Raw genomic sequence first — 26,952 nt, 5'->3', positions numbered from 1 at the left:
TTTTTCCATATAGGCCTCCAATAAGACGGGTAGAAAAATTGTGTCCCTGTTGTTCAGTTATGCTGATATGCGCTAATAATTTTATATGTTTAGAACCAGATCATGTTAGTTTTGTAGAATCATACGCACAGAATTAACTATTTTTAACAATAAAGCGGTAAATTTAAGTTGTAAAGCGGCAATCATTTTGGACAACCTATTAACCCGAATGTTGAAATAATTTTGGAATTTGATAAGAACTACACTGTACGTGCACAGGTTATTTCGCAGCTGTGTTTTCCTGTCCCTGTCGTGTTCTGCTGAATCGGCAAAACGAAAGGGTCGCAAATCACTTTATCTCGGTGGCCGTGTTTCTCCGTAAAGTAACGATAACCGGCCTGCGATTAAATATCATGATTGATATAATAATAAGCAGGCCACATAGGAATAAAATTGACATACTTTCCTAAATGTGCAAATGTGTCGCAACTCGCAACACTATGCGACGTACGGTCGCACAGAATATAAACAATCAAAGTGCCGATTCTATTTCATCGTCATTACAATGCGTGAGACAGCGTAAAAAGTCGCTTGAAGATTCCCGTAAAACCAAACACCACGTTTACGGCGAAAAGTGGCTAGTGACGCCACTGTGACGTCGAAATGACGTAATTTTTCGGTGACGTAGTCAGGTGGGGGTTAGGATTGACATATGCAAAAATTGTTGAGCCAGGTCAACTAGAAGTACATGTGGTAGGCTACTAAACTATACCAGACCCTCATTTCCAACCCCCCAGACTGGAATTCCATAGCAGGTGCATGCTCGAGGATGCTAGCGCTCCGCAAAAATGCACGCGAGCGAATTCAATTTTGCACGCCGAAATGTAACACCAATGTAAATCGGTTTAAATGGTTTTTAAATCAATAATCCAGTAAAAGAAAGATGCCAAAGAACTATAACTCCACAATTGTCGACTAATACTAGCTTGCACGATTTGGCCTGATCGAAAAATGCAAAGCAAAAAAGACCATATCGTGGTGAATGATAGGAATCACATGAGAATAGTTATGGGCGAAAAGATCGCATCCTCACCGACGCTGGCCAGTTACGGCTCTTATTCAGCGTATTTTCATACAATAATTTTACACGGATGTACTGAACAGTACCAGTATTTAAAGTCGCACAAACACTCTCAAAATTAGTGACAAAGTATAGAAATAATGTTTGGGGTCAAAGGTCAAACGTCCATTTTTTCTCTGATTTGACGTATTTTTTATCCATTAATTCTATGTAAAAACACTCCCAAAATTAATGACAAAGTATGTCCATTTTGCTCTGTTTCAATGTATTTTTTATCCAATAATTTTACGCGGATGTACTGAACGATACCGGTATCCAAAGTCGCACAAACACTCTCAAAATTAGCGACAAACTGTAAAAATAAAGTTTGGGGGTCAAAGGTCAAACGTCCATTTTTGCTATGATTCAACCTATTTTTTATCCAATACCGCTAAATTTACGCGGATGTATTGAGAGATATCTAATATATTGCACACAGGAAATTCTTATTTGCACGCGGGAATTTCTGATTGCACGCAGGGATGGCCAATACCGAATAGTTCACTACTTCGAATACATTCGAAATTATTTTTTTCGAATATGAAATTTGGAATACTTCGAAAATAAAATCCACTAATTGGAGCTTATCTAAATGTACGTAGGAATTTCCATACAATAAGCAATGGAATAACTGTTATCTACAAGTTACAACCTAGCTATATTACCAGGCATTTCATATTTGCAGATTATCGCAGTATATATTTTATATACCATGAGTCATGTTAACAGAATTAAATTAATACGGCAATAGTGGTATCGATGATGGATTTGAATATTTGCGCAACACAAAATCATCCTAGTAAAACGCCCATACTTTCAAATACCAACCATTATCCAAATTATTTGCCAAAAAGCGGGATAAAGTATGAGTTATTTTTCCAACTTGTGACAATTTTTTCGTGAGTACAAAAATACGAATCAAAAATTAATTATATTCGGGAACTTTACCACGCATTTTGGGTCCGCAGATTGCCATTGTATGCTTGAGTAATAATACTTTTATTATTTTGAAAATAGGAATCAAAAACTATTTATAATCGGGTAGTTTACCACACATTCCAAGTCCACATATCGCCGTTGTATTTTGTAGATACGAAAAATAGGAATCAAAAATTATTATTAATCGCGAGTTTGCCATACAATTTATGTCCACAGATTGTCGTGCTATTGTGCCGATATATAATTAGTTTTTGATTCTTATTTTCGTACTCACGAAAAATATGTCACAAGTCGGAAAAATAATTTATACTTTATCCCGCTTTTTGGGAACTAATTTGGATAATGGTTGCCATTGGTTTGTATTTAAAAGTATGGACTTTTTACTAGGATGATTTTGTGCTGCGCAAAATATTCGAATCCATGACCGATATCACTATTTAAAATGCCTTAAATCGACTTGTTTTTCCGACTTTGCCAATTTATTGGATATCGTATCAATGACGACTATAAATACCGTATTTCCGGCTAATAAGTCCACATGGCAAATAGGACGATATCTATTTTTAGCTCTCAAAGGTTTTTTTTCCATATAGGCCTCCAACAAGACGGGTAGAAAAATTGTGTCCCTGTTGTTCAGTTATGCTGATATGCGCTAATAATTTTATATGTTTAGAACCAGATCATGTTAGTTTTGTAGAATCATACGCACAGAATTAACTATTTTTAACAATAAAGCGGTAAATTTAAGTTGTAAAGCGGCAATCATTTTGGACAACCTATTAACCCGAATGTTGAAATAATTTTGGAATTTGATAAGTACTACACTGTACGTGCACAGGTTATTTCGCAGCTGTGTTTTCCTGTCCCTGTCGTGTTCTGCTGAATCGGCAAAACGAAAGGGTCGCAAATCACTTTATCTCGGTGGCCGTGTTTCTCCGTAAAGTAACGATAACCGGCCTGCGATTAAATATCATGATTGATATAATAATAAGCAGGCCACATAGGAATAAAATTGACATACTTTCCTAAATGTGCAAATGTGTCGCAACTCGCAACACTATGCGACGTACGGTCGCACAGAATATAAACAATCAAAGTGCCGATTCTATTTCATCGTCATTACAATGCGTGAGACAGCGTAAAAAGTCGCTTGAAGATTCCCGTAAAACGAAACACCACGTTTACGGCGAAAAGTGGCTACTATTCGGAATTATTCGAAAATCAGACGAAAAGGTATTCGAATACTTTGATATTCGAATATTCGATTCGTTTTGGACAACCCTGAGCTGCAATGCCCAATTTCTCGTTCAAAAAGGCCATGAAATCCAGACTGGCCAACCCCCACCTCATTATGTCATCCATAAATTACATCACTACAATATCACAGTGACCAAATAAGGCCCGTCGAAGTATTTTTTACGGATCATCATTCAAAACGTGCAGACGAACACTCAGCAAGCTGTTTCTCTCGTTTTCTTGCCATAACGATCCCGATATAAGAAAGATTGCTGGCGTTAGCGAGTTCGTTATCGTTGGCGGAGATGCCATTCTGAGTGATGGTAGCTTTTCTTTGACAATCTCTATGATGTGATTGTGACGTCGTAGTGACGTCATTTTTGGATGAGTAGCCAGGTGGGGGTTATGGATAACATATCCAAAAATGTTTGTGCCACGCCAACTAGAAGTATCGTACTACGGCATTTAGTGAACATGCGCCTCGGTAGTCTACTGATATCAGGGGCACTATTGCACAAAATTATTATATTCACCTGTATAAATATTACTTCGTGAAAACTTTTTGCCCTCATAATATATAGACCATAACTTCAGAACTAAGCTGATACATTCTACGCAAATGCAATAGCCTACCAAGCTCGGCCCAGTCACACTGAGTGTGGGCTGGCATCCCATGAGTGTGGGCGAGCATCACACAAGCCTCAAGTCAAATTCAAGTTTCACTTTCCTTGTCGATACTGGCAGACATTTCATCAAGCATTTCACTAAAACTGTGCGAAATGCAGCAATACGATTTTTTTGATAGTATGACACTCTGTGTCACCATACTTTAATGGTTAGGCCCATTGCAAAAAACAGTTGCATGGTCCTGCACTATGCACCAATAATGTCGGGGCTATTCTTGGAATCGGAGAATTGTGCTGTACTGATGTTGCTGATGTTTATATAACCATTGGCCATCTATGCCTTTATTAATGAATCAAATCTATGCATTTGGAACACCATAATTTTTTAATAATTTTACTATGGTTTGTGAAACAGCTGCTTATTTAGAGTTTTCTACATCATACATATTCATGTACCTGACACATTCAATTGGTTAACCAATAGTTATTTCTAACTACCTAAACTATTGCTGGGAACGAAAAATATAAAAAAGCGTCACATTAAAGAATCATGATAAAAAACATACAGATGTTTTTTGTAGTGTGCTCTATGAAATCCTATCCTAATCATGAAAATGTTGTACTTTACAGCCTATCTATTTCTAATTAGCATAATTTGTATAAGCATGCACACCTATATCAGCAGCAAACCAGCAACTAAAATAAATTCGTTACGAAATCGTCCCATTGTTCATAGTCACCAGGAAAAAAGACCTGTTGCTCAGTCTCCAGTGGAATTCCGAGACAATTTGTGCCAGCAAGATACCTGTCCACCTAAGTTAATCTTCGGTCAAGGTCTGAACGTTTCACCAATGAATCGTAGTCATTCTCCAATAACCCCACAGCATGAAAATAACATTAAATTTGTTAAAGAAGAATGGGAGAAGGTGAAAGCAGATTTAAATAATACAGACACTCAGCAACAAAGAAAAGGATGTGTGCAATACGTTGAAAGACATGAATGTATTAATCCTGATTTTCAACCATTTGATCTTGAGGAATTTTGGGGTGAAAGACTGTTGCGTAAAGTTTTAGACAGTGATACACAATAACGTTAATTAATATCATTTTATAATGGGAAAATCTTGCATATGTTGGTAGAATATTTTGAAATGTTTTGGCTTAAGATAATCTAATAGGCAACGTTTTCTAAACTAATATTTCTGTTTGACTGATTGATAATGTAATATTGTTGACGGAAAATATCTTTCCATTGTTTAATTTTACCTTGCCGCTGCCAAATCAACTTTTATCGAGGACAAAGATTCTTGCTGTGATAAATTGTTACCGCCAGGCCATTCATTGCTCTTGATTTATTTGACGTTGAGCTTCATGGCTCATTTTTGTTCATGTAGTTGCTTGTAATAATGTCATCCCAAACTTAGTGTTTCTTTACTCTTTGACTCTAATTAGATCAATAACTTTTTCCATTTTCCTTCCAAAATCTATAATTATATATATATGGAACGCTGCCATAAATTTCCTGCTACCAGATCTCGAATACCATTGAATATTATCATTATTATTACAAGAATATTGATTATATGAATAGCTCATTGCACTCTAAGGTCTTTGTTCTTTCCTATCATGTGTGAATAAATTACTCATGTGCTTGTCCCTTGGAGAATAAACATGGCAATAGTTTGTTAATTACTGTTATATGACATGAGTTGTCATCGAAGGTTTTTCCATCCCCTCTCGCCTCTGCTTTCGAATCTTTCCTATAGAAGATGCTATTAACAAATTTGCATAATTCCATTCTACAGTAACCTCTTTTTAATATGACAGTGACACAGAATTTTTTGTAATGGTATTCATAGGGAATCACTCAAACATAATTATTTACAATCTTTGAAGAAATTGAAACAATATCTAGGGTTTATTTTCTCAAATGTTTGAATTCATTTCAATCCATGCAGCTATAAAAGGTAATTTCTGGAAACAAGTTTTTTTGACAAACATAAGTAATTTGTACCTTGCATAATAATTTATATTCACAAAATAGATAATTGTGTTGACTTAAAATGAATGCATTGTGCATTAATATATGCTGTTTTGTTCACTTTTCAATTTTCTGTCAGTTAAGACAACAATATACATCTAATTGAGTTATAGTTTTTCCCAAGTTTCGCAAAGTTCTAGTTTGATTTTTGGTACAAATTAGAGAATTATTTTAAATTGTTCAATCCTTTTTCGAATAAATTTTATTCATATTATCAATACATAATATGACTCTTATGAGGTTCTAATCAAATATAGATGGAAAATAGTTGCAGGAGAAATTAAGGAGTTTTTGTGATTCTCGTGCCATATTTTTCGATTATACTCTTCATCTCTATCTTGTATAATTCGGATTGTTTGGTGTGATGTTTTCATATTCAATTGTTTTTTTTCAATATTGCATTGAGTTTTATGAGACGCACCAATTTGTTTTGTCACATTGACACAATTAGGGAAATATAATGATTTAAACATGAGTCCCCTGTACTGAATGAACTCAAAACTTCAATTATACAGAATCTGGTTGGAATGGTTATACATGCCAGCTTGCAACCAATTTATCTCATCCTCACATTTATATATAATTTTGAAATATTGCTTCTCTTTTTTGCACGCAGGCTTTGTAAATATATCAGGCTTGTATTAGGAGAAAGAATCATTTTTTTTTTCTAAAATGGAATCCGCAATGTTTATAACATTATGGTATTTCCACCGAGAAACCTATTTTCACTTTTGGGTTCACTTTATTTTTGTGAAGCTAAAAGTCGGGAAAATTTTTTTTTTACAAATTTGGTTGAATTTCAGGTTTTGCAATTTTTGAATGTTAATCATTTTTTTGAGTGCACCATTCTTAATTGTGAGGTTGTCATTGTATAATACAAACTATTTTTATTAATATAGTAAAACAGTTGCACAAAGTATCGACTAAAAATATTTCAATTTGTAATCAAAATAGCTTTCTATATACACTCCTACCTTCATACATGCATTATTTTCATCATTCTGGACTGGTTGGAAATTTATAGTTACTCTTTATACTAATATGTTTATAGAGATTGTCAGACTAAAATAATTTGAAAAAATCTCACTACATCGTAGTTCATTGGTAAAAAGTGTTAAATTTCACACAAAAACAGTATTTTCAGTCACAGAAAAGTCTGATTTTAGAATTTGCATTGACCTTCTGTACAGTTTTTTGGCATATATATATTGAATTGTTGCCTAAGAAGATGTATGTCAAGTATTCCTTTTCATATATGGTGGTATTTGGTATTTTATCTTTTTATTTTCATTTTGTGGTGTGATTTGGATTTCCGCTTTCATCTGTGTTATTTATTAAAAGTTTATTTATCTAATATATAATGGATGCTCGAGAAGTAAGAATGGATTCAGAGTTCGACCAACATATCATTGATATGAAACCTTACGTCCTGAGATTGCAGCATAAAACTGGTAAGACAATTGTAACTAGAATTTAATGCCAACAAAAGGGGCTACTGCTAGAAGTTCCATTCTTGTTGTTGTAGAGCAGCAGTTCCCTACGATGCTAGACGCAAAACTGCCTCCTCTACAAGAAAATTCAGTTCTTCTTCGTTTCAATTGCTTGATAAGGTTATTTTTACAGGGTGTTTTCACTTTGTTTTGCGTGAATTATGTGAACATGATAGGATTTGGAATTTACCAATCAAAATACCCCTATAAATATCGCTGGAATGATACGCATGGCCGCCACAACGGTTGGGAATCACTGTTGTAGAGACTGTCATGGATTGCAGTTTTTTCGGATTCTAATAATATTATTTATATATTTTTTCACACAGAGAGACAAAGATGTGCATTGTGGATTAAAAAACTATGCGAGCCACCATTGTCAACAGCTGATAGGTAAGATGTGCAAGCAAATGTAAGCTACAAACCTCAACAATAACATATCCAGAGTATCGATTCGATTAATTGTTCGAGATTGGGTCATTTTCAAAGTGGTCCATGTTCAAGTCTGCCAAGTATGGTTTCTAGATCAGCTATGCTTCTAACCCTTAACATCATCAATTCTATGGGTCTAATATACTTTATTAATTTTGTTAAAATACTATGTAAAGTTACTGTATTTCATGACTTCTTGCTCGGAAATGTTATTTTTTTCATTCTAGATGCTCAAATCACAATTTTGATTATCTTTTTTTGTTTGCAGAAACAATCGCAATCTCCATGCAAAACTTCTACTTCATATGTTGAAAAGAGGACTTCTTGATGGTCCGTTTGCTGTAAGGCCAGAAGACGGTCAACTGAAAACTCTTCCTTCATATATGGTAAACGCGTATTACGAATTTTGGGCGTAATGTTGTGAAATCCGATGAGCAAATTCTTTACAGATCACCAACTCGAGTGACTTTGTATAAATCTAATGTTCACAAATGAAGCATAACACATTAAAATAATGACAGCCAAATACTTGATACAACCAAATACTCAAATCAGTTCAATAGAAAATAACATAAACATGTTTGAGACGGGATAGGAGAAATGGCATAACTCAATACATAATTTAGTTTCATGGTATAATCAAATTATCATTAATTATAATTTTTAGTCAATATTTTTCAATGAACCATCATCGACATCTGACCATATGCATCTAACCGAAGAAATGTATCAAGAAAATTCAAAATTTGCTGCAACTGAAACCCCTGATTGGGTACGTTTGGAACTCGATGGGTCATTACCAGTACTGTCAGGTAAATTATAATCTAGTGATTTTTCAATTAATAAAAACAAACTGCAATTTTAATGAAATTGAATTCATTTTTGTTTGGTATCTTCTCAGCACAATTGAGCCCCGACTGCATATGGATAATAACTCAGGACATTAAATACTGAATTATGTATTATTCGATTGCAGTAAAGTTACGTCGCAGATCAACATTTAATAAACATACTTTGATTTTCAAACATCTGTAGAATCATGAAATAATTCAAATCATCTGTCATGTTCATATTCGCTACAATTATTGAAATCAGTTGGTGTGAATTATTTCTATGAATTGCTGTGTTTTCATTGTTAACTCTATTGTTCAGTTTTTACTACTTGTTGTAATAATGTCCCATTTCAAGGTTCAACAATTGCGTCATCATTTTAGGTTCAAAAGAAAATATAGATCCTCAAAGTGATTACAGGACGTCATCACCTCGCCAACATTCATTGAGATTATCAAGGGTAAGGCCAGTCATTTTCAAATATTCATTGTTGATCGTGAAATCTGCTTTGATAACCAGTATCCATATCCAAATAATTGGGTAGCCTTCTGTAGATTTTTGGGATTTTGTCATAATATTTTGAAATTTGACATTGTGTAGGAATAGCAATGTCACGATATACGCTGTGTTTTACTTACTATTTTCATGATTCTCCCACAAAGGTAAATTTCACGAGTCAGTTATTTTCTTGAAAACTCCTAACAAAGTTTTCCAATAAATACTATTTTTAACTTTTGATCTTCATTCATTGTTAATCATTATGTGCTGTGTGAGGTATGACATAACATATTTTTTGTTGGTTGCTGATGAACCACATTTTCCTCAAAACTGACTGCTGGTACTAAGTTTAAACTGCCAAAGTATTTAAATATCTACCCTTCCTCTTGATTTTAGATAGTGTTGTTTAATAAAATTATGAATTAAAATCGATTGTGCTAAACGCACTACAATAAAAGCAATCAACAGGAGCTCTCTTGTTAGATTACTTTGAACTTGACTGAAATTACCTTGAACTGAAATTTATCTTTATTTAGTCTGATGTTCCTTCATTCAATGGCAGAGGAAGAGTATCACCTGTAAGTATGAGAATAATATCTTGTTTGAAGTTTTTATTATCAAATTTTCTTATGATAGGGTGTCATATTCAATGAAATATTCTTGCTATACATGAGCTGTCTCACTTGGATAATCAATAATCAGATTTGGAATTTCCGAACCTCAAAATCAAAATATCCATGATCTTTTTCCCAATTTTTAATTTGATATACCTACTATAGGTATCTATTTTTTAAATTGTTTGAATTTGGCAAAGTAACATTATTATTATTCAGGAGATATTTATTTGGTGTATTGGAAACATTGGTACCGTACCGTTTAAATTTCAGACGGCTTTATTGTGTGAAAGTCCATAAAGATTTCGTAGTTTAGATTTCCCCATAACTCTCACTTGACAGGGCTGGTATTCATGTATAAAATATACTGATAAAATACAGTCAAATCGAAAATTTTTTGCATCAGCAATCACAAGAGCGTTTTAAAATAGTAATATAGCCTATATATTATTGTTGTTTCAAATATCTTGTTTACAGATAAATAGGCCATGGGAGCAACCAACCAATGAAGCTTTCAAAGGTTTGTACATATATCCTATATCCTTGCATTTGAGCCGATCCCCTGAAAACGACCCTAAAACGATTAATTTAATAAATTTTGCAGAGCCCTATAAGTCGACCCTACAAATCGTACCCTCTTTATTGTGAGAAATTAGCATGGTTCAGGTCATAGCTGTTAGCTGTTGGAATTAGGTTAGCATAAAGTCGTTTCGTTTGAGTGCGATCAGAGTTATGTGCGTAGGAGTCGGATTTTCAGTTTGGAAACTTTTTTTTGAGTTTTAAACTTGTTTTATATGCGAAGATATGCAGTAATTGTTTTTTAACTATTTTGATTAGTTCTATGTTGATCCACTGTACCAGCAGTACTTTTCAATGTTTACCATTACCTTGTTATTTGTTTTCAACTTTGGATAATATTCAACCAATATTACTAACGAATATTCTTCTCATGATACATTGCCAGTCGTCTATTTGTTGTTTGCTCAATTTAAATTGACAGTTATTTGGATCTCAAATAGTATGAAGAGTTTGAAAGAGCCATTTTAGTATGTAGATTTCATCAGTCGTTTATAAATAGGGATGAGGTGGAATTTTAGCAATACGTTATAGTCATAGTCAAGTTTATTTTTTCCATCCAGTAAAAAATAACATACGAAATTGACAAAAAATAAAATAAATCACATTTTTACTGGGGAAGGGAAGCCACGGGGAACCAAGATTGGTTATTTCTCTCTTCAGGTCCAGGACTTAGATGAATATTTGATTATTTTATCACCTCTGCATATCGCTTTCAGTTTGGGATAATCTCTCTCCCATGTTTGACTTAAGATTGATTTTCACTAATCATTGATTAAGTTAATTGTAAAGATCGAAATAATGAAAGGATTTCTAAAATAAAAATAAAGCTCTTTGTTTGACTTTGTCTAGTTGTTTTGTGAGTTCTTTCTCTTTGTATTATTTTGTTTTCATAGAAACAAAGGTTGTGTACGTTTGTTACTGATTTGTTATTATTGTCGTTAAGCACTGTTAAAACTTATGTCGCGAATCTGTCTTCGACTTTTGACGAAGCTTTTGTTTTATTTAGTTCACTAGGTAAAAGCACCCGAGCAGTTCGCTTCTTAGCAATATTTGTTATTTGGTTAGCCATAGCTATCAATGCATTTTTAATAGAAGCTAATAGATTGATAGACAATAAAATTTAATGACTGGTTTAGATAACCTATATGATATGGATGTATTAGGTAAGTGAAATTGTTAGTAATTCCAGTTACTTGAGTTGTCAGAGTAATTTGGATTGGGAGTTTTGTGGTTTAGTATCAATTATAATAATAATGAAAAATTAGTAAACTCTTTAAACTTTGGGTATGAGAGTTCTCACCTGATTTAGCGGGAATATGCTTGATTTGAAAAAACATAAGTTGTCTACGGGGAAATCATTGTGCAAATGTGAGACGTGCTGAAGTGTGTGGTATTAGTATCAGATTGCAAACTATTTTTTTTGTAATTCTGTATGTCTCGAGATTGTACCACAAAAATATATTGATGTGGAGCCTTCCTAAAAAATGGTATAATTTGTTCTTCTCAACTTGGAGGTTATGAAATGTACGGGTGTTATTAGTTAGTGTTGTTGAACTCTAACATTACTAGAGGGATCTCTACAGTATGTTATGAATAAAGATTTTCTAAGAGTCCATTTCAATTAACAGAGTTACATAATTATTGCTATTTCAAAAAAGTGGGTCCCAAGGGATTCAGATAATCGAAATTAAAATTCTAAAATACTGAATCATTTAGATATAGATATTGTATGGAAAATCTTGGTGAATATTGAATCAAAAATGAAGATATTCAATTTATATTTCAGGTCCATCAACATTCAGAGACGAACAAAGTCTAATAAGAATGCATGAAAAAGAGGTCAGTGTTCTCTCCCACAGTGGAAATGATAATAAATAGCTGTCTGCTCTTATTACTCTTATTTTTTCAACCATATAAGATATATTTCAGAAATTCAGAAAGTTTATTGACTTTTGTTTGATACTGCTTGTATGAAAAGCAGAAGAAGGTCGCCAGACATACAGTTTTCAAAACTTTAAAGTTTGTTTTATTTTTCAGTTGGAAATGAAAAGCAAAGTATTACAAGCGCAGTTTCATGAAGACAAATTAAAATTACAACATAAACATGATATTGCAGTACAAAAGGTAAGAAATTATTTTTAAGTAGTTTTCAATCAATAAAGCACTACTATTAGTAAAACTTCTATTAAATTACTATTTAAATTATTCCATTCTATGTTATGTTGAGCAGTTTTATACAGTTAGAAATTGCAAATGCTTTCAATTTAAACTCACTTTGCTTTAAAGCACTCATGCTTTGAAATTACCTTCCAATTTCCTGAATTGATTATTTAAAGATTTATAAAATATACAAATTTGGAACTGGAAATTTTACTGGAAAGGATAACGTAGCTAACTGTATGATACATATTAAAATATATTTGAATATCTTTGCTTTAAGATACTAGATCGAAAAAACAGTGAAATAGAAGAATTGAAGCAACACTATAGAAATAAAGATAAAGATCATGAAGAATCTACAATCAAAGCTGATAGGCGAGGTTCGAAATTAAATTTGAAAAAATCGTACTAAGATACTATATAGCTATAAACAAGAAAACTCAGAAGTTCACTGACTGAGGAATGGGAAACTATGCATTGGCTTGAGTTTTTTGATCGATGTTTTGTAATTATCCCAGAGAGAGAAAAGCTGTGAATCGGCTCAATGATATGGTGAACTGTGCGATTTTACCAGTTGGTTGAGTCTGGTTACCAGTTCATGTCGGGTATGAGATTAATTAACTGGTTATTTATGCCAAATGCATGGGCTTGATCGTTGGCGAAGCAAGCTGTAACGAGGCTATCCAACAGTTACGTGATCCATCTTATTGTGAGACGTCCAGTAATCCTCTTGCATATAGGAATGTGCAAACTTGCACAGGGCTATTAGAGGTGTTATTGCTAGGTTGTTGCTAATGCGCCACGCCGGGATCTTTACAATCTTGAAGAGTTATTCTTTATTTATCTAATGCTGCAAACTCTACCCACAGAACTCAAATCATTTTTAAAAGCCAATGAGTTTTGTTTTTAATATCTTTCATGTTTAACAATTCTAGCACAATCATTAGTGAAAGAATTACAAATGCTCCGAGAAACAAAAGACAAACAAATTGATGAATTAAAATTAATGTTGGATGAAACAACGGAAGCAGCTAAGGCAGAATATGAAGCTAAAGTAAGTTTGATATTTTCTGGACTGATGATCAACCTTTCCAATTCCATTCAATTGATCATTTCATATACAGTGAACATATTTCGTTCTGAATTGACTTCTTTTGTCATCTGTAAGTTTGAGCAAATTTCTGTGGGCCTATGAAGTTTGTTTTTGTGTGCAATGATGTCCTCAAAAATTTCGCACCTTGTTGCAGTTCTGCTTTCGCGTTGGTTGTGAAGACTGCTATACCGTTAGTCTACTGTGACATATTGCATACCCGTACTACTTCAGAAGGGAGCCGAGATGCGCAGTTCGGGTGGCGTCACCTCACTCCTCGGCTCGGTCTCGTGTTCTGAAGTAGTACTGAATTTTTGTTCAGTTTCCGCGGCACTTTTGACTAGAAATTTTGTTTGACTACCCAATTGTTCGAGTATCGAGTGTTCAAATAAAAATGATTGAGGTGTGGTCGTGGGTATAAATAACATGTCTTTCATTATCAGGTGCAAGAAGCACTGGGTGGTTTTGAAAGAGACAAATATGAACTTCAGAAAACACACACAAAAAATATCCAACAATTACTTGATGACACAAACCAACGACTCATGAAAATGGAAGATGAATACAATGCTCAGACTACTGCTACGGTAAGTGCATCCAAGATGGCCATTTAAAACAGACATTTCAATTATTTGAATTTTTAGAAGAGATCTTTTTTGTTCAGCTTTAATTTAAGAATTCGGTTAATCTTGTAAATTGTTAAAAGACTTTTGACAAGCTTAATTTCGTTATTGGATAGTGTTTATTTTAGAATCCCATGATCAGTTTAGTACTGTTAGATCAGTTCAGCTCTCTACTTTTACTTTATATCAGCAGTGGACTGAATATGCACATTGACGGTAGCGTACAGGCCGCATTTATTTCCTCCTATGAGCAATGCCACATTAAACTTCAAATTATGATGCACTTGCAATTTCTGTTTCCGTGTTAGATACAACTACCACTAGGGATGTTTGGCAAGTAAATGGTCACCACTAATATTTGCTTCGCTAATCACTACAAAACAAACACCTCACAACAGCTTTTATTACGACATACATTCGTGCGCAGATAATAATAATTTTTGAGCAATTTTTGTTTTTAAGCATTAAAAGGGAAGTTGTTCGAGGGCCACAAAATATTTACTCAGGACTCCAGGAGCCACTGTTATATTCATTTTAAAATTTTATTTGGAAGCTTTGTCTATTGCCAATTGTTTCATCATAAAGGCATTGACATGGATAATGAATTTATCCTGTAAATTTCGTTCTGATGAGTAATTTCATTTTTTTCTTTAAAATTTTTCATAGAAAATGGTTACAAGTGAGTTGGAATGTAGAGTATCTCAATTAACACAAGAAACTGAATCATTATCAATGGCAAAACAATCGTTGATGAATGATAAAGAACATGCTGAAAGGTTACTTGAAAATGCTGAAAAGAAAATTAGGCAGCTCGAAGAAAAGTAAGTTGTACCGAAATATTTCTATGTAAGGGCTTGTTGAAGATTTTATCATTAGTGGGAGGTTGGGATAGGGATTTTCATTGTTATCTCCTAGGAGAGGAAAGGCGATAAGATGACTTAATTATATGGTGAACTATGGCCTTTCATCTGGTTACTAGTCCATGTCTGATATGGAAATAGTCTACCAGTTATTCATTTAAATGCATGGCTTCGATGGTAAGTGAAACCGTAACCGACCAGAGCTTACATGAACCACCCTATGATGACAAGGAATCCAGCAATCTTCTTACACCTACCAGTAATTATCCACACTGGATTAGAACCTGTCAACATATGCAGGGTAACAAGATGTGCGATGTCTAGCGTTCTATTCCTAATGCTTAGCATGATGCGACGACTGTTTAACAATCAAAATATTCGTCATGTTAACAGATACAGCAATTTAGAAAAAGAATTCAAACTTGAAAATGAAAATCATGATCTGCAAATGAAATCTCTAATGAATAAATTTGATGCAAATTCTGAGTTTTTGAAACAGGAAAGTAATTTGTCGCTGAATAAGGTGAATATTGTACAAGTTTTGTATTTATTATTTTTCTGGCCTGACCATTTTACCTGTTTTCTCATTAATTTCGTCACATGGAAGGACTAATGAAATCTGATCCTTTTCTTCACCAAATTTTCTCAGGCACAAGAGACAGCTCGAGAGTTGGAAGATCAGATACAAAGTTTAAAGCATGGATTACAAGACAGCGAACAACAAAGAATGAGAGAGCTTCGTGTAAGATTTGGAAGTTATATGATTTAGTGTAAACCTGGAACACTGGTTGGCAATTATCATACCACACTTGACATCATACCCAAATGAGAGTTGGTTAAAATATTACCAGTGGTTTTCAAACTTTTTAAGCCGCGTCTTGTTTTTTGAATTTGTCAAGTCTCGCACTCCATCTCAAAAATAACTAGCCTAACCATAGCTACAAATAACAGATAGTAAGGCAAAAGTATGTTTTATTCTAAAAACACATTGAAAATATGTGGATAGAACGTGAATATCCAAAATAAAGAAATGTAAATTGAGGCGGGCAAGATCAAATCTAACGAATATTTTTATTTTTAATTAGCCTCTTGCCCCCTCAAAAAATTTTCTAGGTCTTCCTTGTGGGATGCGCCTCAGCCTTTGAGAACCACTGCATTAGACTATCATGGCATTATTTTTGAGTTGTTATTGTTTTCTAATGATTAGGATCGAGAATCTCTCCATCAACAAGACATGATGAGTGTTCAACATCTTCATGAAAAGCAACTTCATCAATTACGCACCGAGTGGGATCAAGAAAAGTCGCATCATGCCAGAGAAATAAGAAACATGGAAGACATTGTCAGGTTTGTTCATTTTTGTTATTTTTTTTAACCTATTCAACCTTTTTATACTGCTTTCTGAAAAATTTATATTGTTTTATGTTTTAGGGAGCGAGATGAGCAGATTGCACGTTTAACAGTCCAACAAAAGCAGAATTCACATCACGCTGAACAAGCTATTGAACAATATAAGAAACAGGTCTGGATTTTTCTTCCATTTGTAAGGTTTTACCAGAGAGAACTCTGTATTAATTTGGTATCGGATTTCTACACAATACCAATATTTTGACTGATAACACGTGACCCAAAGCAAACAGAACTCCTGAATTTCTTAATTACTTCTACGAAAATGATGAAAGTTTATTTAAAACTTAAAACACTTGAACTTCTGTTAGTGTGATTAAATTTCAAAGTTCACTAATCTAGGGTGCTTCGCACATGAGTTATGTTCTCTTCGGAACGTATTCCACTTCCAAATGACCTGTACGCTTATTTTTGGGGGTCACCTTGTACTTGCATAAATCATAGATTTATGAGACATTGTTTCTAAATTTTCCAGATGTCCGATGCACAAAAGAAAGTTTATAGTGACATGCAGGCTCAACTTGATAAAATTAGTGACGAACTTGATAATAATAAAAAATATCAAGAAAGAATGAAAGACGATCATAAAATTCAAATGGAAGAATTGAAAGCAAAATATCAGGATGAGGTCAGTTCAAATAACTGTGTTTGTTAATTAAATGTTTGTCAATGATGTTATACTGTATAAAATTACATCTGTTTGTTGTGTGAGGTTTCCAAATAAATTGAATTTCTCGCAACATCTAGATGTTGTGAATGTTAGTGGTTCTTGCTTCATTTTATTTTTATATGGAATCTCAAACCTTATACTGCAAATGGTATTTTTATCACCATAGTTTGTGAGAAATATATCAATATGTTTTAGAATTCTCGAATGCATGGTGGCATATGAATATAATATGAGATACAATATGGGATATCTTGCCTGTAAAATCAGTGCCATACAATATCATTATCTTTCTTGATCATTTCCTTATTTTTCAAAAATGTGGTAGACTTCCCTATGTTATACTGTTAGACGAGATCAGACACTCATACGCCATTCTCATATTTTGCAATAATTTATTTTTCAAAACTAGTTGTTCTCACTGTTTTCCTTTTCGCCTGCCAACTGTTCGGTAGTGCTTACCCAATTCATTATACATGGGTGAGATGGGTGGCATGGGGTTTGAACCTGAGATTTTAACTTGTGAACCTATCATAGTTAAGTCTTTATGCTTTAACCACTTGGCCACCACCACCATTAATATTCTTGAGTTGTTTCATAAAATTGATATTTAATCTTGCAGCTGACTGATATGAAAATGAAATGTGAACAAGATAAAGTTAAGGTGACACAACATGCTATTTCTGATCGTGATCAGTTGAGCAAAACTTATGATAAACAACTTGAAGATGCAGAACGTAGATTGAGAGATGCATTGGAGGAGCATGAGAGGGTTGCAGAAGAAAGAAAACTGCAACATCATGAGGTTTGCTATTTCTTCAGCTGAAAATAGTATATTTCATGGTGGAATCATATATGATAAGTGTGAAGAGTTTAAAGCAGTGATTCTCAAACTAGGCTCTCAACAACCTTTCCTGCGGCTCTCGTTAATGCTTTAAAAATTAATTATTTTCAGAGAAAATTTTTCATTGAAAACTAATCATTGACTCGAAATTAAAATGCTGAAGTCTATTAGTTAGTCGAATGAATTTCCCCGTGTTTATTTGCGTAGCATTGACTAACCTACAAGATGCAATAGTGACGCAACAGTAAGCTTTTCTCGGACACTCGTACACTTTTCACTTGGCAAGATTTTAGACATGGCTGTATTCATTGGCTTGCTTCCGTGGATTTTCAGTGTTTGTCGCATTCCCGGATATTATTTATAAATCAAATAACTCAATGATTATTTTAATCCTAGAGCATTTTAATTTTGTTCCAGTAATCGAAAATAGTCTCGAAATATCTGGCGATCATCTCAAGCAGTTACTGCACTTTGCATCCTCCGCGATTACGACCCGCTTTGACAAACTTATTAGAAATCAAAGCCAAATTAAATGGCTGTTAGTCTAGGGTGGACAAAATCTAATCTTTTTTGAAATCGAATAATTTGAATATTTTTTTATACATAACAGGGATCCAGAACGTCGGAGTTCGATACACCATTTAGAAATTGATAGAAACATTGAAAAGTCGGCACTTTATTATATCGCTGATTGTCTTTGTCACCGCGATCGTTTTGGCGGCGATATCTTAAAGTTTGTATTCTATATTCCCGCCCTTTCTCGTTTTTTGCAAGAATAAGCGGTCGCCGAATATCGAAGTTTCATATTTTTAGTATACCCTTGCGTTCACATCAGCGACAGCTGTTGAATACATTAATGGCTGATTTTCTAAACCAAATTAATTTTATTCTGAGTTTTATTCCCTGTCTTGGATTTGATCTTTCTTATCAACGCTTGTAAATTAACCGTCCCTGTTTAAAGTGAACTGTAACCGAGATGCAGATATTTATTAAAACGATACTTGAGTTTCTCGTGCTTTCCTATGGTGTTCGTGTTATTTTAGTATTAGATAGATAAACCTAGCAAATTTACGATTGCGTGAATCCTGAATGTTGATTTAAAAAAAGCGAATAAAAAAATTGGCAATAAAGGCATTCCTAGGCCTTTGTGCCTAATCGAGGGTCAAACGCTAATTATACCTAATTCTCTAAAGTTTTAAGGCTTTTTTTTTTCAACAAAACAACACCCCGATGGTTATTATAGCTAAAATACTTACTGAGTAATGCTCAATTTTCTTTACGGAATTTGCAAATTCAGCACTTCACTTAATGATTTTGATTATGTCATGCTATAAGACTTTAATTAGTACTGCCCAATTACTTCAAAATTTACCAATTGTAATCATTTTCGATGATAATAGACGCAACAATTCGTGAACGAGTCAGTGTGCATTGTCACAACGAAATTCACGATTAATTTTACGTTTTACTCTTGGCTCAGCGGCCATGTATGGTCGAGTACAATGTTACATATTCGAAACATCACTTGGCCAAGGATGGAAGGGATCACTAAAGAGCTAATACAAAGTGCTTTAAAGGGAGTAGGCCATGACATTTCTTATCTGGTTACAATTTAATGAGTGTTTTTCATACAAGTAACTCATACCAGCTTTTGGAAAAACTTCTGATCATTATTAAATCCATGCTATTTATATAACTAGAGTTTTCTAACGAACTAAAATCGCCTTTTTCACAATGAAACACCGAAAAGTCATTTTAACATTTATTTTCAATCAACTTTATGTTCGGTAATGCAAGAAATGGCTAATGATATGTCACCAAGCATGCGGAGTTTAAAATCTTGGAAATTTATTCTAAATACCTAATCTGATTTGACGTTTCTAAATTTACGGAAAAGTCGATACGTTTTTTTGCAAAATAATGTATTGAAACGATACGTTAAGGGCAAAGATAAGCATATAACACCATAATGCAAAAACAACGACTTTTCAAATTTGTCTTTTTATTCTGATAGCGAGCGGCGTAGGGAAATCTCGCACAATTCACGATTGAGTTGGAGACGCGCGAGTTCGGTGTCCAAGCAGAGCGGCGCAGGTCACGTGGTACCTGATATTCGAATAGTAAAATGGCATTCAAATATTTTATTATTCGAATATTTTGCCCAGCTCTAGTTGTTAGGTTTGTTGTTGTTACGAGGACTTGGTATTTTAAATACGCGCTTAAGGTTTGTTGTTATTTTACCTTGCGTTGCTTGTGTGCGGCTCTTCACAGCTTTGAGGTTTGAAATGCGGCTCTGAGACTAAAAAAGTTTGAGAACCACTGGTTTAAAGTATTGCATGATATATTCTAGCATTTGCATGCATTATCATGATCAAATCATACATCTGTATGTTCTCAACAGTCTTACATGAGGGACAGCGCCCTTGATTTTGACCCGTTAATTGTCTTTGTTATTAGGTCATAACTGGTATGGAGGCTCAAATTCGTGAACTTCGCGAAGAGCTTGTTTCCGCAACTGCATTGAGAAGACAACAATTAGTTGAGCTAGGTTTATTGAGAGAAGAGGAACGACAGAAAGCAGCCAGAGAACATGACGCCATTGTTAATAGACTGGAATCTGAAATGGATAGGCAAAGAATGGAAATGCATAGACAGAATGCATCTGAACTTGACAGACAAGCTCAAAAAGTGAGAAGTTTGATCTATTTTTCATGGAATTATATTAAATCCAAATAGTTTTTGATTGGATACTCCGGTAGTATGTGTATCAGGTTAGGGTTAGGCCATATTTTTATTTCGATTTTCCTTATTTTAGATCTATTACGAGTTCGGGGACTGTCTGTGTTAGCCTATTGAATATCCCTCTGCCCATAGGCTTCCGTCCCTTTACACAACTTGATGTGATGTGAAGTAGGCGAAAAAAATTAGTTACTTCCATATTGGCACACATACTTCTGGAGCGTCTTTGATTGTGTGAATTTTTGCAATAGTATTCGTTTTCCATTTTTTATCAAGAACGCTCTGTTACCTGAAGTTGGTTAGTACTGTCACCTTAATCATACACAATATGTGTGGTGGTATCATTGTCTCCATACCATATCCAATTTGGAGATTTTCAAAAATATGAAGGTAATTGCTATGTACTCTGTTTTGAGCTACTAAAGATTTGGTCAAGCTTATAATGTGTGTATGTTAACGTTGAAGATCTAATTACTCTGTTCATCTAAACTAAAGTTAAGAAAAAATGTACTGTTGGGCTCTTTAATTATATTTTGTCATTGTATTTCCTAGACGAAAAACAGGCTTGAGGGATTAGAAAAAGATTACAAACAACGTTTAGAAAGGGCGTATGATCGGATCAGTGAATTGCAAGAGAAGGAAAACAGTTTACGAGATGAATTGTCTCGTGTACAAGTAGAAAGTGAACAACATATTGCAGATGATGCTGCTAAACGAGAAGAAGAAGCAAAAAGGTTACGACTTCAACTCGAAAGTGCTAATATTGTGAGTATTTTTCATTCATTTCTTGCATTGTGATCCTACAGCTGACATTTCAAAGCTTTGTGTCGTGATAAAGCCAAAGTGTGTGCACACCTTTTGTTCTTATATTACATATGCCTTAATTTTATATAGACAATTCTTACTGTTGTCGATGTATTTTTACTTATTCCTTGTGTCGTTTAGGAGGTACAACATTATCGTGAGATTGCAAAACAGTCATTTTAACATCCTAGTTGTTGGAAATGTTTTTGATTCAATCAAAATGTATAAATATCAGGCGACAGAAGTGCGCAGGAAAAACTAAGAGTCTCAGCCAACTTTATAATAAAACAATGTGTGCATTCGTGTGTACTCTCAATAATAATAGCTGTCGTTAAGTATGAATGTCAAATGCTTGTGCATGTGTCAATTTTATAGTGTATACATGTCGTAGAAAAATTCAAGACCTCACCGAAGTGTGCAACACAAAAAAGTTTGAAAATCACTGTTCTATGGTAGCAGTTGATTTCATCACATATATTTCTAAACATTGTTATCAGCTATACTGCTTCGTCATTTCTAACTCTGTTGTTCATTGTTTTCAGGCACTACTGGCGGAACTGGAAGCAGAACGAGAAAAATTTCATTCTATACAACGGCAGTCACAAAATTCTGAATTTGACCTAAAAGATAAGGTAGATAACAAGCATTTCTTTTGACAAAGTGCGATTTAAATGATGATGATGATTTCAAATAGGCATTCTTTTTCCAATTTACAATATTCAATACCAAAAGTATCAGTTATTTATATGCTGAATTATGTTATCATCATTCAATTTTTCAGCATTATTTTCCTCAAATCTACCATACCCATTTAGGACATTTTAGGAATCAGACCAAGTCTGTTTTTATTTTACATTTTGATTAATCAAATCAACTTGCTTCTGATCTGATATTACAAAATAAATTTTAGTTGTATCTTAGATGCAATCCTTCTTGTTACAGCTTACCCGAGTAAAGATGGATTATGAAGAACGCATGAAAGGATTATTACCGGCTTCATTGAGAAAAGATATGGAAGATACAATCACTTGCTTGAGATCACAAGTAAACAATTTGGATATATTTCTCTTCAAATCGTCATATTCTTCAATTATTTATAATGGAAAAACTCCATTTTTATTGGTTGTCATGATTCATCTATACCAGGGGTCGGGAACCTATGGCTCGCGAGCCATATATGGCTCTTTTGGTGACCGCATATGGCTCCCAGTGAAAATCATATATTCTAGGGTTAATCTTAGTATTGTTACCAGATTTCAGACTATTTTATGGCCAGGTATGGCAGAAAATTCGCCAACGCGCTTGATAAACGCGCTTAGCGCATGTCTATGTTTTGTGAGAGAATTGACAGACAAGCATTGTGACAAAACAGAGGATTCTGGAACTTTGAGACATCACGAAGTGATAGAATCGCGGAGCAACGAAGCCTTCCGTCCTATTGTACACTCCTCATTTGTAACTTTAATATTGAGACTGGATTAGCAAAACTAATTTTTAAAGCACTACAGATATGGCCAACAGAAAGAAAGATGATGAGTATCGGGGATTTCAGCTTGAATGGACAGAGAAATTTGCCTTTGTGGAGAGAAAAGATCATTTAGTTTGTCTAATATGCAATGCTCAAATCGCGTCGATGAAACGGTCGAATGTAAAGAGACATTTTCACACATGCCACACATCCTTCGCATCTAAATATCCAGAGGGAGACATCAGGAAGAGGGCATGCTTAGAACTACTACGCCAAGTGAAAGCGAGTCAGCAGCAACTTCGAGCATGGTCTCAGAAAGGTAACTGTAATTCGGCTAGCTTTGCTGCCTCTTTAGCAATAGTGAAGAACGGAAAGCCGTTTACAGATGGCGAGTATGCCAAAATATTTATGCTTGATGTGGCCAATGAACTTTTTGAAGACTTGTCAAATAAAGATACAATAATAAAAAGAATTAAAGACGTGCCTCTGTCAGCACGTACTGTTCACGATCGCGCTATCATGATGGCAAATGAAGTGGAGGAAATACAATTAAAGGATATAAATACAGCGGAATTATTTTCTCTTGCTTTTGATGAGTCTACGGACGTAAGCCATTTATCACAGTTCAGTGTAATTGCAAGGTATGTTGTGGGTGACACACTGCGTGAAGAAAGTCTTGCTGTTTTGCCACTGAAGGGAACAACACGAGGAGAAGATTTATTTTGGTCTTTCATGGAGTTCGCAACGGAAAAAAAGCTGCCGATTGATAATCTTGTTTCAGTGTGCACTGACGGAGCTCCTTGTATGATGGGGAAAAACAAAGGGTTTGTAGCGCTTCTTCGTGAACATGAAAAAAGACCCATCCTAAGTTTCCACTGCATTCTACATCAGGAAGCGCTTTGTGCTCAATTGTGTGGCAAGCAGTTTAGCGACGTAATGGATGTGGTCACTTCGGTGGTTAATTTTATTGTTGCCCGAGCTTTAAATGATCGCCAGTTTAAATCACTGATGGCTGAAGTTGGAAACAATTATCCCGGTTTGCTTTTGCACAGCAATGTGCGTTGGTTGTCAAGAGGGAAGGTGCTCAACCGTTTTGCAGAATGCTTAAATGAAATCCGGACTTTTCTTGAGATGAAAAACGTTACGCATCCTGAGTTAACCAATCCTGACTGGCTCCGGAAGTTTTATTATCTCGTGGACATGACTGAACATCTTAATCAGCTCAATGTGAAAATGCAAGGAATTGGAAATACAATCCTATCCCTTCAGCAAACTTTGTTTGCATTTGAAAAAAGGCTGGAGTTATTTATTGAGGATCTTGGAACGGGTCGTCTGTTACATTTCGAAAGGCTGAAAAACTTCAAAGATGTAATCACTGCAAATAATCCCACTCATGATTTCGATCTCCAGCAGCTAGTTGGCTTCACATGTAATCTCCTGCAGTCATTCAAAGCGCGATTTGCAGAATTTCGTGAGCGCATTAGTCTTTTTAAGTTCATCACTCATCCATATGAGTGTGCTGTAAACGACGTCGACTTGAGTTACATTCCTGGTGTCTGCATCAAAAATTTTGAGTTAGAAGTTGCTGACCTAACGGTTTCAGACGTATGGGTCAACAAGTTCAAATCACTAAATGAAAATTTGGAAACACTTGAACGACAACAAGCGGAGCTCGCGATCAACCATAAATGGACAGAAATGAAAAAACTTCAACCCGCAGACCAGTTGATTGTCAAAACTTGGAACGCGCTTCCTGCCACTTACCGCACACTGAAAAGAGTGTGTATTGCTGTATTGACCATGTTTGGATCCACATATGCATGTGAGCAGTCGTTCTCACACTTGAAAAACATTAAGACAAACCAGCGATCTCGTTTAACAGATGAAAGCCTCAACGCCTGTATGAAACTTAACCTCACCAACTATCAACCAGACTTCAAGACCCTCAGTGACAACATGCAACATCAGAAGTCACATTAAATGTATATTGGGACATTGTATGTTTTGACTTTTGAGTACATATTCGTTTTATGGCTCGCACAGAAATAAAATTGAAAATATATATGTTTTATGGCTCTCTTGACAATAAAGGTTCCCGACCCCTGATCTATACCTTGATGTTTTATACTTAAATTGATTAATTGGATCATGTTTCCCAACTTTTAAATTGTTGCCAATATTCGGATAGTTTTTGCTTTAGTCTCCATTCATATATACATTCCATATTCGGCGCTCCAGAAGTGTGTGTACCAATATGGAGCTAACTAGTTTTGTTTGCCTTCATCAAGTTGTGAAAAGGGACTGAAACCTACGGGCAGGGGGTAGATTCACTTGGCTAACACAAACAGTCCCCAAACTCGTAATAGAACTAAAATAAGAAAAAATAGGAATGAAATTATGCCCTAATCCTAACCTGGTACACACGCTACGGGAGTACCCAATATTCTATTTATAATGTTGCCTGATGTATGATGATTCAACCACATATTTTCGTGTTTAGGTTTCATCGCTTCAGCAGAGAGTGTCAATACTACAAGACGAAGTCGATGAAGGAAACCGATTGATTCCATTCTCCTTGAAAACACCTTCCACTATCTCTCCTCGTCATTTGTCATGACCAAGAAAAGAATATTGAAGATCAACCATATGTCAACTTATATAAACATTTTTTGTAAAGTTATATATATAAGTTAATTGCACATAGTTTAATTACACAACCAAATTGTATGTGAAAAATTGTCATAGCATATTGTCATTGTCTAATATTTAATGTGGTATAATCTAGGTTGCTACAGTTCGGCAGCCCAAGGAAAACGACCATTCAAAGTGAAACACTATATTTATCGCTATCTACATTACATGTGTGGCATCATGATGTTTTAACTTAGGGGAATACTTGATTACAAACTATTGTTGAGAATTAGCAAACTTAGCAACATTGTTTTGCAGCAATATATATGATATTCATTTGTCGTTTTGTATTTATTTTCACTTGTATTGTCATTCATACTGTATAACTTATACATTTCTTTCAGTATAAAGACACATTGTGATTTGTGGTGAATTTATTGGTAACTGAAACGTTGTGCCAAAGTTAATTAAACTGGTTTTGCTGTTTGGTGTTTGCCCTGGTGCAGTATAGGTGATTTTCAGTTTTATTTCAGTTTTTTCTATTTTGCTGCTATTGTAGTGAACATCAGGTATGCATAGAATCCATATTTTCTTAATTAGAGTATATTTATATTCTTTTATATAAAAATAAACTATTAAAAAGTAAAGCATTGTGTTGAGAACAGTCATAATGGGCATATTATTGAAAAGTTGGGAATAGATTGTTATTGCTTGGTCAGGGTGGCGTTCATTCAGGGTGGTCGATGAGAAATTGCGCCAACATGTTTTGGGCTCAGGAATTGTGAGAAAGTCAAAAAAATTCAAAAGTACGTTATCTGCTCTAGTCTAGTGCACTCAACAGTTTATCTCTAAAGGCATGAAATGGGTCTGATGCCTAATATTTGGTGTACCGTCGCTTGAACCATTTATAAGTTAAACAAGTTCTGTCAAAAAATTCGTTGCGCATACTCCATTGATTTGATGAAGAAATTAACACGCAGTACAAGGCTAACAACGTGCTGGCACACTAGAGGTTATATGGGGATTCTCGTGAAATGATTTTGTTCGCACATTTTTCCTATCAGGTTGAGAACCAGTAGTGGATTAAGCTGGAAAAAGACTGTGACGAGCAGGGTTTATTGTAATGATTTAGATTTGTAGAACTGAATGATAAGACCGGTTAGTTAATTTGAAAGACTTTGCAAACAGTAAGCCTGTTTTGTAGCAATCGTAATCTTTTTAACATATATTAAGAATTATGCAACAAACGGTACCGGTACCGAATGTAATTGCTG

The 26,952-nt window shown here is 34.6% G+C and overlaps 2 protein-coding genes across 3 annotated transcripts; both read left to right on the top strand.

Moving 5' to 3' along the window:
- Window positions 1-4,534: 4,534 nt before the first annotated feature.
- Window positions 4,535-7,282, top strand: LOC144431944 (MAPK regulated corepressor interacting protein 2-like). Its single transcript, XM_078119776.1, has one exon. It carries the CDS (start codon window positions 4,566-4,568, stop codon window positions 4,989-4,991), a length of 426 nt encoding a protein of 141 aa, XP_077975902.1. The 5' UTR covers window positions 4,535-4,565; the 3' UTR covers window positions 4,992-7,282.
- LOC120340575 (centrosomal protein of 112 kDa-like) lies at window positions 7,254-26,325 on the top strand. Of its 2 annotated transcripts, XM_039408869.2 has the most exons (24): window positions 7,254-7,392; window positions 7,761-7,824; window positions 8,132-8,249; window positions 8,531-8,675; window positions 9,078-9,154; window positions 9,729-9,770; window positions 10,284-10,326; window positions 12,172-12,224; window positions 12,423-12,509; window positions 12,826-12,925; window positions 13,481-13,599; window positions 14,079-14,222; window positions 14,925-15,079; window positions 15,512-15,641; window positions 15,768-15,860; window positions 16,326-16,465; window positions 16,550-16,640; window positions 17,001-17,153; window positions 17,815-17,997; window positions 20,494-20,724; window positions 21,328-21,540; window positions 22,122-22,211; window positions 22,522-22,623; window positions 25,548-26,325. In XM_039408869.2, the coding sequence occupies exons 1-24, from the start codon at window positions 7,302-7,304 to the stop codon at window positions 25,662-25,664; spliced, it is 2,781 nt and encodes a 926-aa protein (XP_039264803.2). In that variant the 5' UTR covers window positions 7,254-7,301; the 3' UTR covers window positions 25,665-26,325. The 2 variants fall into 2 exon arrangements, with proteins under 2 accessions (XP_039264803.2, XP_077975901.1); XM_078119775.1 differs by lacking the exons at window positions 7,254-7,392; window positions 7,761-7,824; window positions 8,132-8,249; ... (2 more) ...; window positions 9,729-9,770; window positions 10,284-10,326 and adding an exon at window positions 10,727-11,548.
- Window positions 26,326-26,952: the final 627 nt, after the last annotated feature.

The sequence above is a fragment of the Styela clava genome, chromosome 14, assembly GCF_964204865.1.
Source record: "Styela clava chromosome 14, kaStyClav1.hap1.2, whole genome shotgun sequence".
NCBI classification, from domain to species: Eukaryota; Metazoa; Chordata; class Ascidiacea; order Stolidobranchia; family Styelidae; genus Styela; species Styela clava.
This window is presented reverse-complemented; position numbering and strand designations above follow the sequence as displayed.

Excerpts from the sequence above, each read along its gene's own strand:
- LOC144431944 (XM_078119776.1), top strand. The coding sequence starts at position 4,566 with ATGCACACCTATATCAGCAGCAAACCAGCAACTAAAATAAATTCGTTA.
- LOC120340575 (XM_039408869.2), top strand. The coding sequence starts at position 7,302 with ATGGATGCTCGAGAAGTAAGAATGGATTCAGAGTTCGACCAACATATC. Across the intron at positions 12,225-12,422 it reads TAAGAATGCATGAAAAAGAG|TTGGAAATGAAAAGCAAAGT; the intron begins GTCAGTGTTCTC and ends TTTATTTTTCAG. Across the intron at positions 15,861-16,325 it reads AAAGAATGAGAGAGCTTCGT|GATCGAGAATCTCTCCATCA; the intron begins GTAAGATTTGGA and ends TCTAATGATTAG.